Source organism: Trichechus manatus, unplaced genomic scaffold (genome assembly GCF_000243295.1).
Source record: "Trichechus manatus latirostris isolate Lorelei unplaced genomic scaffold, TriManLat1.0 scaffold00077, whole genome shotgun sequence".
Taxonomy (NCBI): domain Eukaryota; kingdom Metazoa; phylum Chordata; class Mammalia; order Sirenia; family Trichechidae; genus Trichechus; species Trichechus manatus.
Window position 1 is genome coordinate 12,084,756 of NW_004444013.1, and position 10,843 is coordinate 12,095,598.

The window sequence follows — 10,843 nt, forward strand, 5'->3', positions numbered from 1 at the left end:
AGCTTTCTTGTGTGTCTGGGTAAGGACACTGCCCAGTGGACTGAACTGCCCCCGTGACCAGGGGCTGTCTTCCTGTGGGGTACCCAGTCCTGTTTTGTCCACTGGTAGGGATGATAAGCTGGCTCAAGTGCCTCCTGTGGCCACGTGGTCTGACATTTCCAGATCCTTCCTGATTCACACACTTGTCCCCAGGATCCGGGGCTGTGGTGTATTTTTAGTGGGCTTGGCTCACTTTTAGCTTAATCTGTCCCTTTGGAAATGGCCCAGCTTGGGCAGAAGACACTGATGGGGTGGGTGCTTGGGGAGGGTTTACATTCAAAAAGGAGCCACGGAAGGCGACTCGCCAAAACCGTGACCCTGTCAGGCATGCGGGAGCTGGTGAGGGACACACGGCTGGGGATGGGGGCGCCCCATGCCTGCAGCCCCCAGTGCCCCGTCCACTCCCCCAGTCCACAGCCTGGGCTCTGAACACACAGCTGCGTGCCTGTGCTCCCCCTGAGCATCTGAGGCTGTCTGTGACATTGGTGTGAGGGGGACTTTGTGAATCGCTGGGGACCTGCCAGTTCAGCCCCAGAAGTTGTTGCCTTGGGGAAATGTCACAGGGAGTTCCCTATCACCTTTGCTGATCTGACCATGAATCAAACCTCTGGGATCCGCTGAGCTTTTGTCCAAATGCCCTCAACAGAGTGAGGGTTATGGGCAGTCGCAGAAGTGAATTCACACTCCCGCTCTCTGCTCTCCCATGTCTTGCAGGAAGGAGCCGACTCACTGGCTTCCGGGCAGCACAAATGAGGGAACTGGGCTGACCTTTAACTTGAAGAAACCAGGGACACCTCGCCTATCCCGTCCCCACCCAGTGTACCTGCCGTTGCTCCGGCTCGTCCTCACTGAGACTGCTCTCCCAGCACTCCCTGCCGGCCTAGTTCCTGTGTGGATGCCTGGGTCAGCATCTCTTTGCTCTGTGTGTTCCAGGGATGCTCCTTGCAGGCTGCGCTCACCCTTGGAAGCTAACCATGGGCCCCCCAAGGGCCATGTTGCCGGGACTCGATGCTGTCTGTGGGCCATGGGGATAAAAGACTCTGGGGAAATGCCTGATTTCCCCCAAGAAAGAGCTTCAGCCCGTCCCAGGCCTGGGGTTGCTCGCAAGAAGGAGCTGGAGCCACGTACCAGGGTGTCATGGAGGGGAGCAGTTGGGCAGCCTGGCTGGGTTCAGAATGTCTTGGGTGTGCAACATAGTATCACGGAAAGGGTCCAGTCCTTGCTTAGCTTCAGTGTTTTTTATCTCTGTAACTGGGAAATGAAGTCTGCCCCCTGCCAGGGCCATGTGGGGCGCGAGGTGATCCCCCCGGCACGTCTGTGTTTCAGACTGAGCTGAGGCTTCCTTCCGGAGAAGATGGCGGCCCTGCACACGAGGCCAGGTGCCCCAGCCACCCGGCTGGACGGGGCAGAGGATGGGTCGGAATGCAGTCCTGATCGGGAGGAGGAGGAAGAAAAGGAGGAAGAGGTGGAGGAGACGGAAGAGGAGGAGGAGGAGGAGATGGTAGTGGAGGAAGAGGAGGTGGTGGAGGTGGCGGCAGAGGCGCAGGTGGCAGAGGTGGCGGCAGAGGCGCAGGTGGCAGAGGTGGAAGAGGAAGAGGAGGTGGGGGCCGAGGAGCAGAGCCCGGTGTTGGGGACCCAGGAGCGACTGAATGGAGATGGTGATGCCAAGGCCCCAGGGCTTCAGGAGAAGGGTAAGGAGAAGGAGCCAGTGGGGGCAGAAGTCAAGGAGCCAGTGGGGGCAGAAGTCAAGGGGCCTGGCGGGAGGAGCTGGAGTTGGAGTACCAGGGCCCCGGTGTGGAGTCGGGAGCAGCCCGGAGCTGCTGGACGGGCAGAGGGGGCCAGGGCACGGTCGATGCCAAAGGGCAGATGGCTCCTAAGAGACTGCTCCCCTCAGCCATGCAGACCACCTGGGTTCCAGCCATTCCTGGGGATGACCTGGAGGAGGAGGAGGACGAGGAAGAGGATGATGAAGAAGAGGAGGAGGAAGCTGAGGATGATTTCCTAACAGCTGGGTCCCAGGTGAGCTGCCTCCTCTTGGTGGAGCCAAGTGATTGATTGGGCAGGCTTTCCCAGGGAGGCCTTAGTGTCTGCTGCCCTGGGGACGCCGTCAGCAGTGGCAGAGCACTGGGGTGCTCACACCCAGGCTGACTCTGAGCCGGTCGGGGATGCAGGAAGCTGCTGGGGGCTCCAGCCCCATGCTGACAGGCTATTGGCTCTTCTCCTGGGACCTGACCTCCCTAGGCCACTGGAATGTCTCGATTTCTTTGTCCACCCCCCACTCAGCTGCCCTCTCCACAACACCTGGCTCTGCCCTGAAGTCTGGGCTGCTCCTGCCTGCAGAGGTGTCACCTGTCCAGGGCTCTTCCTTCACCTGTAGAGGCTGTCACCTGTCTAGGGCAGGGCCCTGCCTGCAGAGGTGTCACTTGTCCAGGGCCTGGTTCTCGCCACCCATCAGCCTGGGCACCAGAGCTCACAGTCGGTGTAGTCGGTACCACTTGTCCACCTAGAGTGGGCCTTCTTGCAGCTGACGTGGCCATGGCATTGCTTCAGCCAGACTGGAGCAGGAGGGGTGGTGAGGCAGCCAGAGCAGGCCAGGGGCATTTGGGCTCTGTCATCTCCTGGCCACAGCGTGAGTCCCAGCTCTGTCCCGATGGGCTGTGCTGTCACCTCTCCAAGCCCCAGTTCCCCGTCTCTGAAACAGGACCTGGGTCCCACTTCCAGGGCTTTGGGGGAGCCTGAGAGCCTTCATGCTGTGGTGGCATTTTAAACCCATCAGTGGGGGGCTGGGGTGTCCCCTGTGAGAGCCTTGTTGCGGGGTCTCAGTCCATCTCCTTACGTGGGCCCCCAGTGCTGCTCTGTCCGCAGCCGGGGCCACGGAGGGCAGTGTCCCAGCCTTTGTTTTCTAGGGGCTGGTGACCTTTGAGGATGTGGCCGTGTACTTCTCCCTGGAGGAGTGGGACAGGCTGGATGCAGGCCAGCGGGACCTCTACAAGGACGTCATGCAGGAGAACTACGGGATCCTGGTGTCTCTGGGTAAGGAGGGGCCCCATGTCCCCAAGAGGTAACCTGCTCGCTGGGCTGCCAGGGCATGGCTGTTGGAGAGGGTGGCTTCTGGGCCCTCAGGTCTTGGAGAAGGGTGTGCTGGAGCCAGCCTGCCTCAGGGAAGCCCGGGGAGCATGCTTGCTCCTGGACTGGGGTGTCCTGGGGCCCTCCATGGCCCAGGAGCCCCTGAGCTGGGTGGCTGTGTTCCATGGAGCTGCGAGTCCGGCTCTGGGTTCTGGGCACACTCCCCAGAAGCCTCCAAGTTGTGAGGGTGAGGTGGAGGAGGAGAGGTATGGGTGCCCCTCGGGTGAAGGTGTGTAGAGGGGTGGGCAGAGTGAGCCGGGCAGTCAGCTCTGGAAGAGAAGGGAAGGTGGGTTTTCCCAGAGCAGAGCAGGGAGGTGGCTAGGCCAGGATGGGTGGAGAAGAGGAAGTGAAAAGTAGATGGTGACAGATCTGCGGGTGAGGGCGGTGGGCGGCCAGTTGCAGCCCTGAGGTACTGGCTGTGTTCCTCCCGGGCAGGATACCCAATCCCCAAGCCAGACCTGATCTTCCACCTGGAACAAGGGGAAGAACCATGGGTCCCAGACAGCCCCCATCCTGAAGAGGGAGACATCGTCACTGGCGTCTACACAGGTGAGAATGAGCGGAGATCTCGGGTTTCTGCCTGCACGGCTCCTTGGAGCTCTGTCAGAACATGGCCTCACCAAGCTCTTCTGGCGGTTCCCAGTGCAGATGTTCTGGGGCATCGAGGAGGCTCCATGGGGACCAGGCAAGCCTCTCTCCAAACCTCCGCCTTCACGTCTTGGTTCCTCTTGGTCCCAGCCCCATAGAGGCCCAAGGTCTGGAGGGTCCTTCTTGTTGTGTGCCATTACGTTGATTCCAACTCAAAGTGACTCTGTAGGACAGAGTAGAATGCCTCATAGGGTTTCCTAGGGTATAATCTTTTGGGGGCAGATCACCAGGTCTTTCTCCCAAGGAGCCACTAGTGGGTTCAGACTGCTGACCTTTTGGTTAGCAGCTGAGCACTTAACTGTTGCCCCACCAGGGCTCCTTTGATGGTGCTTCCAAACGAAACCCAAACCCATTGCTGTCGAGTTGTTTCCAACTTATAGTGACCCCATAGGGTTTCCAAGACTGTAAATCTCTACAGAAGCAGACAGCCACATCTTTCTCCTGCGATGTTGCTGGTGGTTTAGAACCACCAACCCTTCATTTAACAGTCTAGTGCTTTAACCACTGCCCTGGAAGGTGCTTACCAAAAAAAAAAACAAACCAGTTGCCATTGAGTCGATTCCAACTCATAGTAACCCTACAGGACAGAGTAGAACTGCCCCATAGGGTTTCCAAGGAGCCGCTAGTGGATTTGAACTGCCAGGCTTTTGGTTAGCAGGCAAACACTTAACCACTGTGCCACCAGGGCTTTGGAAAATGCTTATAGAGAGTCTTAAAAAAATGAGTTGTCATGGAGTCGAGTCTGACTCATGGTGATCCCATGCGTGTCAGAGCAGAACTGTGCTCCGTAGGTTTTCAATAGCTGAGTTTTCAAAAGTAGATCTCCAGGCCTTTCTTCTGAGGCACCTCTGGGTAGAGTCAAACCACCAACCTTTAGTTAGCAGCCTAGCACATTAACTGTTTGCCCCACTCGAGAACTCCTAGAGACTGTTGTTGTTGGGTGCCATTGAGTCAATTCCAACTCAGCAACCCCGTGTGACAGAGTAGAACTGCCCCATAGGGTTTTCTAGGCTATAATCTTTACAGGAGCAGATCGCCAGGTGTGCCGTCCTGTGGAGCTGCTGGTGGGTTCAAACCTCTGACTTTTCAGTTAGCCGCTGAGCACATTAACTGCACCTCCCAGGGACTCCTAAAAGTAAGTCCCTGTCCCTGCCTTGGATACTGTGGTTTTAGGATATTTTTGTTAGTGAGGGCAGGTTGTCAAGTTATGGCTCAGTGCTGGGGCTGGGCACATGGAGCTGAGCAGACTGTCAGATCAGGGAGTGATCGAGCTGCATCACCTTTCAGATCCAGAGCCTGCAGCCCGTCCTCTTGCTTCTCCACCCGTTTGGCCAACTCTTAAACAAAGGGCCCCATCAGGCCCCCTCCCCTCCCTGGAAAGCCCAGGAGTAGGCCGCAGGTGGTCGCCCTGACCTGAGTGGGCAGCTCTGGCCTTCCAGGGGGAGGAGGTTTTGGAGAAGTGTGCACAGAAGGCATTTGGGGTCGAGTTCTCCAGAGGACTCGGATGTAGCTCCAGCTCTCTTCCTTCAAACCCCTGAGCCTTGCTTTATACATCTGGAGAATCAAGAATGTGAACCAAACCCATAGTTTCCCGACCCTAGGGAATCAGCCTCTCGGTTCTCTTGGGGTGCTTCACGGGGGGCTGTGAGTTGTTCTGTGTGTGTCAGGAAGCTCAGTGGAAGTCTGTGCCCCAGTGGGCACTCTTGGCTTTGGGCTAGAGTGACGCCAACCTCACGAGGGTGCCCTCGGTGTCACAGCCCTGACACAGTCTCAGGTAGACGTGGAGCAGGGAGCAGACGTTTTCAAATAAAAATACAGAAAAACTTGTAACCGACAATTTGAGTACGCACGTACTTCTCAGTGTCCTCACGCGTTCTGTTTCTGTCGTTGTAACGACTCTAGGAAGTAGCCACATTAAGATGAGCCTGACTTTTACAGCAGTTATTGCGTGACTGGGCACCGGTCTCCGTCCTCAGGCCCTTCTCCGTGTTGCCGACGCCCTTTCTGCAGTACCTTTCCACCCTTACCGGGACCCTCCTGGATTCTTTCCTGGGCTTCAGAATCGGGAGGTGGGGGACTCTGGCTGGCAAATGATACTGCCGCCACCTCCAGGCTGAGGCTGGGAATGGGCAGTCCTTTCTCAGAGGAGCCAAGCGGGAGGCCTGCCCTAGTTACAAGCATATCTTGCAATATCCGTCTGGAGGCAGCGGGGACACGGGCCTGCACTGGTTCAGATGTGCCCCGGTTCTCCATGTTTCTTGAAGGGTGCTGGGGTGGAGCCTTTGCAGGCTCCAGCCTGGGGTCCTGTCTTAATTTCTTTCTTTCTTTTTTTTTATTGAATGCAATGAAAAGTGATCTAACGGGTGGCAGAGCAGGACACGTGAATCTGTTACCATCCAGAATCCCTCCCCCTTCAGATGAGCCTGAGCAGCTGGAGACCTGTCTCAGTTATCTAGTGCTACTATAACACAAATACTACAGGTGGGCAGCTTTAACAAACAGAAATGGATTTTCTCACAGTTTAGGAGGCTGGAAGTCTAAATTTTGCACACCAGCTCTACGGGAAGGCTCTCGGTTGGCTCTTGGGGAAAGTCCTTGTCTCTTTTCAACTTCTGTTCCTCGGTTCCTTGGTGATGTCCACATGGCATCAGTCTTCCCCCTTTTGTCCTTACTTGCTTCTCTGCCCAAACTGCTCCTTTTATTTCTCGAAAGTGATTGGCTGAAGATATATCCTACACTGTATAGCCTCGTTAACCTAACAAAGAAATTCCTATTCTCAAATGGAATTATTTCCACAGATATAGCATATATATCTTGGGGACACAATTCAGTCCATTACAGGTCCCCTTTGAGTCCGGGCAACCTGCACCACATGATTTGTGTCTGGCTGGCTTGTGAGTGCTCCGCGATGGGGCTATTGGGCCAGTGCGTCTGCTCTTACCTGTGGCCAGTCACTGGTGGGCCTGGGACTGTCCTTGGGACTCGTAGTGGGCGCCGGGTCTGGGCAGTCCTGGGTGTGTCTCATGCCGACGTGGACGGGCCGCAGTAGCAGAGGCTGTGGGTGAGCTCGGGCAGGGAGTCTCCACCTCCAAGCCTTTCTTTGTGACTGTAACTGCAGTCCATCTGCTAAATGCCCCCACCTATTCTTCCCTGCATTCGTTTCTGTTCAGCTGGGCTGGTCGAGAATTGCTGGGCCTGGGCAGGACAGACGCTGTTCTGAGCCCAACCGCATTTCTGTATTTCTGTATTGTAGTTTGCAAGACACTAGTGCGCTCTGAAGACCTCTCTTGTGTTTCTTGACAAGTTGAGCCACACATAAATTTGGGACTCTTGCCAAGTCGTCCTACTCGGGTGCTCGCCACCTCCCGAATCCTGACTTGAATCCTTCTGTCCCCTTTCCGGGTCCCCCATGGCAGAGCGCCTGCAGCCTGCTGGGCTTCCTCACTTCTCCTCACCTCTTCTGGCCTCACCCCTCCTGCCATCCCTTTCCTCACCCGGCTTACGGTGCAGGGTCCCTCCCTCCCTTGGATGTGCCCACTGTGGTCGCCTGGCAGACCCCTGCCCCTGGAGTGGGGCACACAGCTGGAGAAAGGCCTGCAGGCAGGCTGACCACCAGCCTCAGGTGGACACCCTCTGCCAGCCTCTGGCACTGCATCATGGAGGGCCAGAAACCTCTGGGAGCCAGAGTCTCTCCCGTCCAGTCAGTGCATATGGCCAAGAAGGTTCCCCCTCCCCAGATGGCTGACCTTGAGCCCCTGCTCTGCCTTTGATCCAGATACCCCTTGTAGTCTCTCAGTCCCTCCAAAGTTGAGTCCTTCAGAGCATATGTCTCAGGAAAACGAAGGCTGGCGCCCCTCTCTGCACCCCTTGGGGCAGGCTCCCCCAGGCTCCAGAGGAGAAACAGTGCTGATCCTCAGCCTGTCCTGCCCTTGGCCACCTCCCCCACTCCCAGCTGCTGAGAAGGGCATCCCACACTGCCCCTCGCCAGCGCATCCTGTCCCCCCTGGCTGGGAATATCTGACCAGTACTCACTTGGATCCAAAAGAGGGTTTTGGATCTGAGTGAGAGCCAGCAAACTCCCTCGAATCTTCCCACTCCCGGCTACAGCCTGAGTCAGCTGTTACGGTTGCACCCGCCCTCCAGGCCCTGGGCCACTTTGTCAGCAGGAGAAAAGTGAACAAAGCCTGGCCTCGGGCAAGCTGGTCTTCCTGTGGGTTCCCGTTGGGTACCCCAAATGGCCCTGCTACTTCCTGAGAGTCTTGTCTCAGGGTGCAGCCAGCTCTGCCTTCTGAGAACTTGGGTGCAGATATTTACGGGTTCTTTGCTAGGTCCTGAGGTGCCAAGACACAGCCTGCTAAGACACTGAACTTGAATCTTTCCCTGCCTGCCTTGGGGAGGGGGAATCTCTGATTAAAAACAACTCAAGGAACCCTCCGCAGAGTCTAAAGGTAAAATCCTCTTTGAGACTCATGGAAGTTGTCCCCAACCTGCATCTCCCGTCACCAGTTTCTCCCCACCCTTGGGGGTGCCCCTGCCTCCCCAGGCCTGGGCACAGTCACTGCCAAGCAAAGACTGATATCCAGTGAGGAGGAAGTGGGCCTCTTCTGTGCAGCCCACGAGGGCTTAAACACTTCACATCCCTCATTCGCAGCCTTAGGTGGGAGGTGGAGGTAAACTCAGCTTCATCACAGGACAATTATGTCTTCTTTTTGAAGCTTATTTTTACTGTAATAGTATAATATTACTAATTATAGAAAACTTAGAAACGATCATAAGGTATGAAAAAATAAAATAGCCTATTTTCTCATCCTTCTGTACAATGCAGGTCTGGGTCTGCCTTTATTTCACTCGGCACTGCTCTGTGCTTGCTTTCCCTGGCACTGCAGCTTTCTGGAGAGAACACCAGATAGAACAGGGCAGGTGGAGGCAAGCTGCCTGGCCATCTGCGGGCGCCAGCTCCCCCTCCCCGAGTAGTATACAGTGGTCTCAGCTCCCCTGACTGGGTGACCCTGACACCAGCCAGAGCATTGGAGGAAGGGATTCCTACCCAGTGTGGGGGCATGACCCTTCCAGATGCTGGGTTTTTGAGGTGGGCACAGTGCAAGGTGTTCATGAGGTCAGGCATATGGGTGCTTTGGAACATCAGGGGCTACCATGGGCCAGGCTGTCCCGCCTGGTGTCTGTGGACTTCGTGCCTGCCCCAGGAACATTGGTTCCCTCCTGGGTGTACAGTGATGGCAGGCAGATTACATCCCATCCTGCAGAGGAGAAAACCCAACAGAGCCAACTCCCCAGCCGTGCCCTATGTTGCCTGCACAGCCCCCTTGTGGGGAACAGAAGGGGGCGGTCAGGTGCAGCTTGGGGGAACAGGGATAGGACAGCAGGTGTCAGCAGATGGGGGACCATTTCCCCAATGCAGTGCAAGCTGAGGGGTGCTTCGCAGGGAAGGCACCAGGCTCTGAGGGCTCACATGCACGTGTGAGAGTCTGCAGCACAGCTTCTGGCTCCTTAGCGTGCGTACGGAGAGCTGGGCTGCTGGCCCTCTAGGCCTCTCTCCTCAGCCCAGGGCAGCTTCTCCTGGGCTCGATGTGGGAGTGGGAGGGAGACCCCTGGCTGCTGGCCAGCCTGAGGCTGGTGGAGAAGACCCTGAGAGAGGGAGATGCTGAGCTAAGCTTAGATGCTCATCAAGGCCAGTCCTTGCTGGACACTTGAGGCCGAGTAGGCTGGCCCAGGAAGTTCTCAGGAGACCAGAGGCTTTGGGGAGACCACCTCTGGGGTCTCCATTTTTCTGGGCAGAGGGCCGCATTAGCCTCAGGTCTCATGGGAACCTGCAGACAAGCTCACCCACTTCGTGCTGTGTCTACCTTTCTGTAGGGTTTGCAGGCCTGGGAGGGAGCGGGCCGTCTGGAAAAGGTATTAGTTGAGGCCATTGACGACAGCCCAACAAGTAAAGGACCCCCAGGCTTTGGAGGGGTGACACCCATGTGGGCATTCCTTGTGTCTATAAAGCTGCTAACTGGGGGAGGCAGTGGCTTCACTGCCCCTGGGCCATACAGGACAGGTGGTGGGGTATGGACAACCTCTTGTGCCCAATGAAGGTATCTTAGCCTGGGCCAGGCAGGGGAAACCTCCTGCTGGGAGAGCTTGGGGTTCCCCGGAAGTCTAGCAAGGACCTGCCTCTCCTCACTTCTCTTCTCTGGCCTCCTCCCTTGTCTCCTTCAGGGGCCTGGTTCTGGACCGACGACATGGAGGACCACGAGGAGGAAGACGATGAGGACTTCCTGGCAGAGGTGGCCGAGGAGGAGAATGAGCCCCCAGGGCTGTGGTCAGCGGCCTATGGCGTGGGGGACGTGCCTGGGACGTGGGGCCCCGACGACTCGGACTCGGCGCAGACCCCGGAGGGGTGGGGGCCCGACCCAGGTGGCCTCGCGATCCTGGCTGATGGATCCGAGGCGAAACCCTTCCGGGCCAGCCGGGAACCCAGCACGAACCTGCTGGCTCCCTGGGCGTTCCCGGCCACAGTTGCTGCCCCGGCTGGGCGGTCCGAGACTACCTGTGACGTGTGTGGCAAAGTGTTCCCGCATCGCTCGCGGCTGGCCAAGCACCAGCGCTACCACGCCGCAGTCAAGCCCTTCGGCTGCGACGAGTGCGGCAAGGGCTTCGTCTACCGCTCGCACCTGGCCATCCACCAACGCACGCACACCGGCGAGAAGCCTTTCCCGTGCCCGGACTGTGGCAAGCGGTTCGTCTACAAGTCACACCTGGTGACACACCGGCGCATCCACACGGGCGAGCGGCCTTACCGCTGCGCCTTCTGCGGCGCGGGCTTCGGCCGCCGCTCCTACCTTGTCACGCACCAGCGCACACACACTGGCGAGCGGCCCTACCCCTGCCCGCACTGCGGCCGCAGCTTCAGCCAGAGCTCGGCCCTCGCGCGCCACCAGGCTGTGCACACTGCCGACCGGCCGCACTGCTGCCCTGACTGCGGCCAGGCCTTCCGCCTTCGCGCGGACTTCCAGCGCCACCGTCG

At 57.7% G+C, this 10,843-nt stretch overlaps 1 protein-coding gene across 1 annotated transcript in view; it reads left to right on the forward strand.

Annotated features, from left to right (window-relative positions):
* Window positions 1–988: 988 nt before the first annotated feature.
* Window positions 989–10,843, forward strand: part of ZNF316 (zinc finger protein 316) — a 12,559-nt gene continuing 2,704 nt past the window's right edge. The window contains exons 1-5 of the mRNA XM_023735268.1: window positions 989–1,730; window positions 1,934–2,058; window positions 2,946–3,072; window positions 3,601–3,714; window positions 10,036–10,831. Of these exons, the coding sequence (XP_023591036.1) occupies window positions 1,394–1,730; window positions 1,934–2,058; window positions 2,946–3,072; window positions 3,601–3,714; window positions 10,036–10,831 (1,499 nt within the window). The 5' untranslated portion in view covers window positions 989–1,393. The remainder of the gene's footprint in view (window positions 1,731–1,933; window positions 2,059–2,945; window positions 3,073–3,600; window positions 3,715–10,035; window positions 10,832–10,843) is intronic.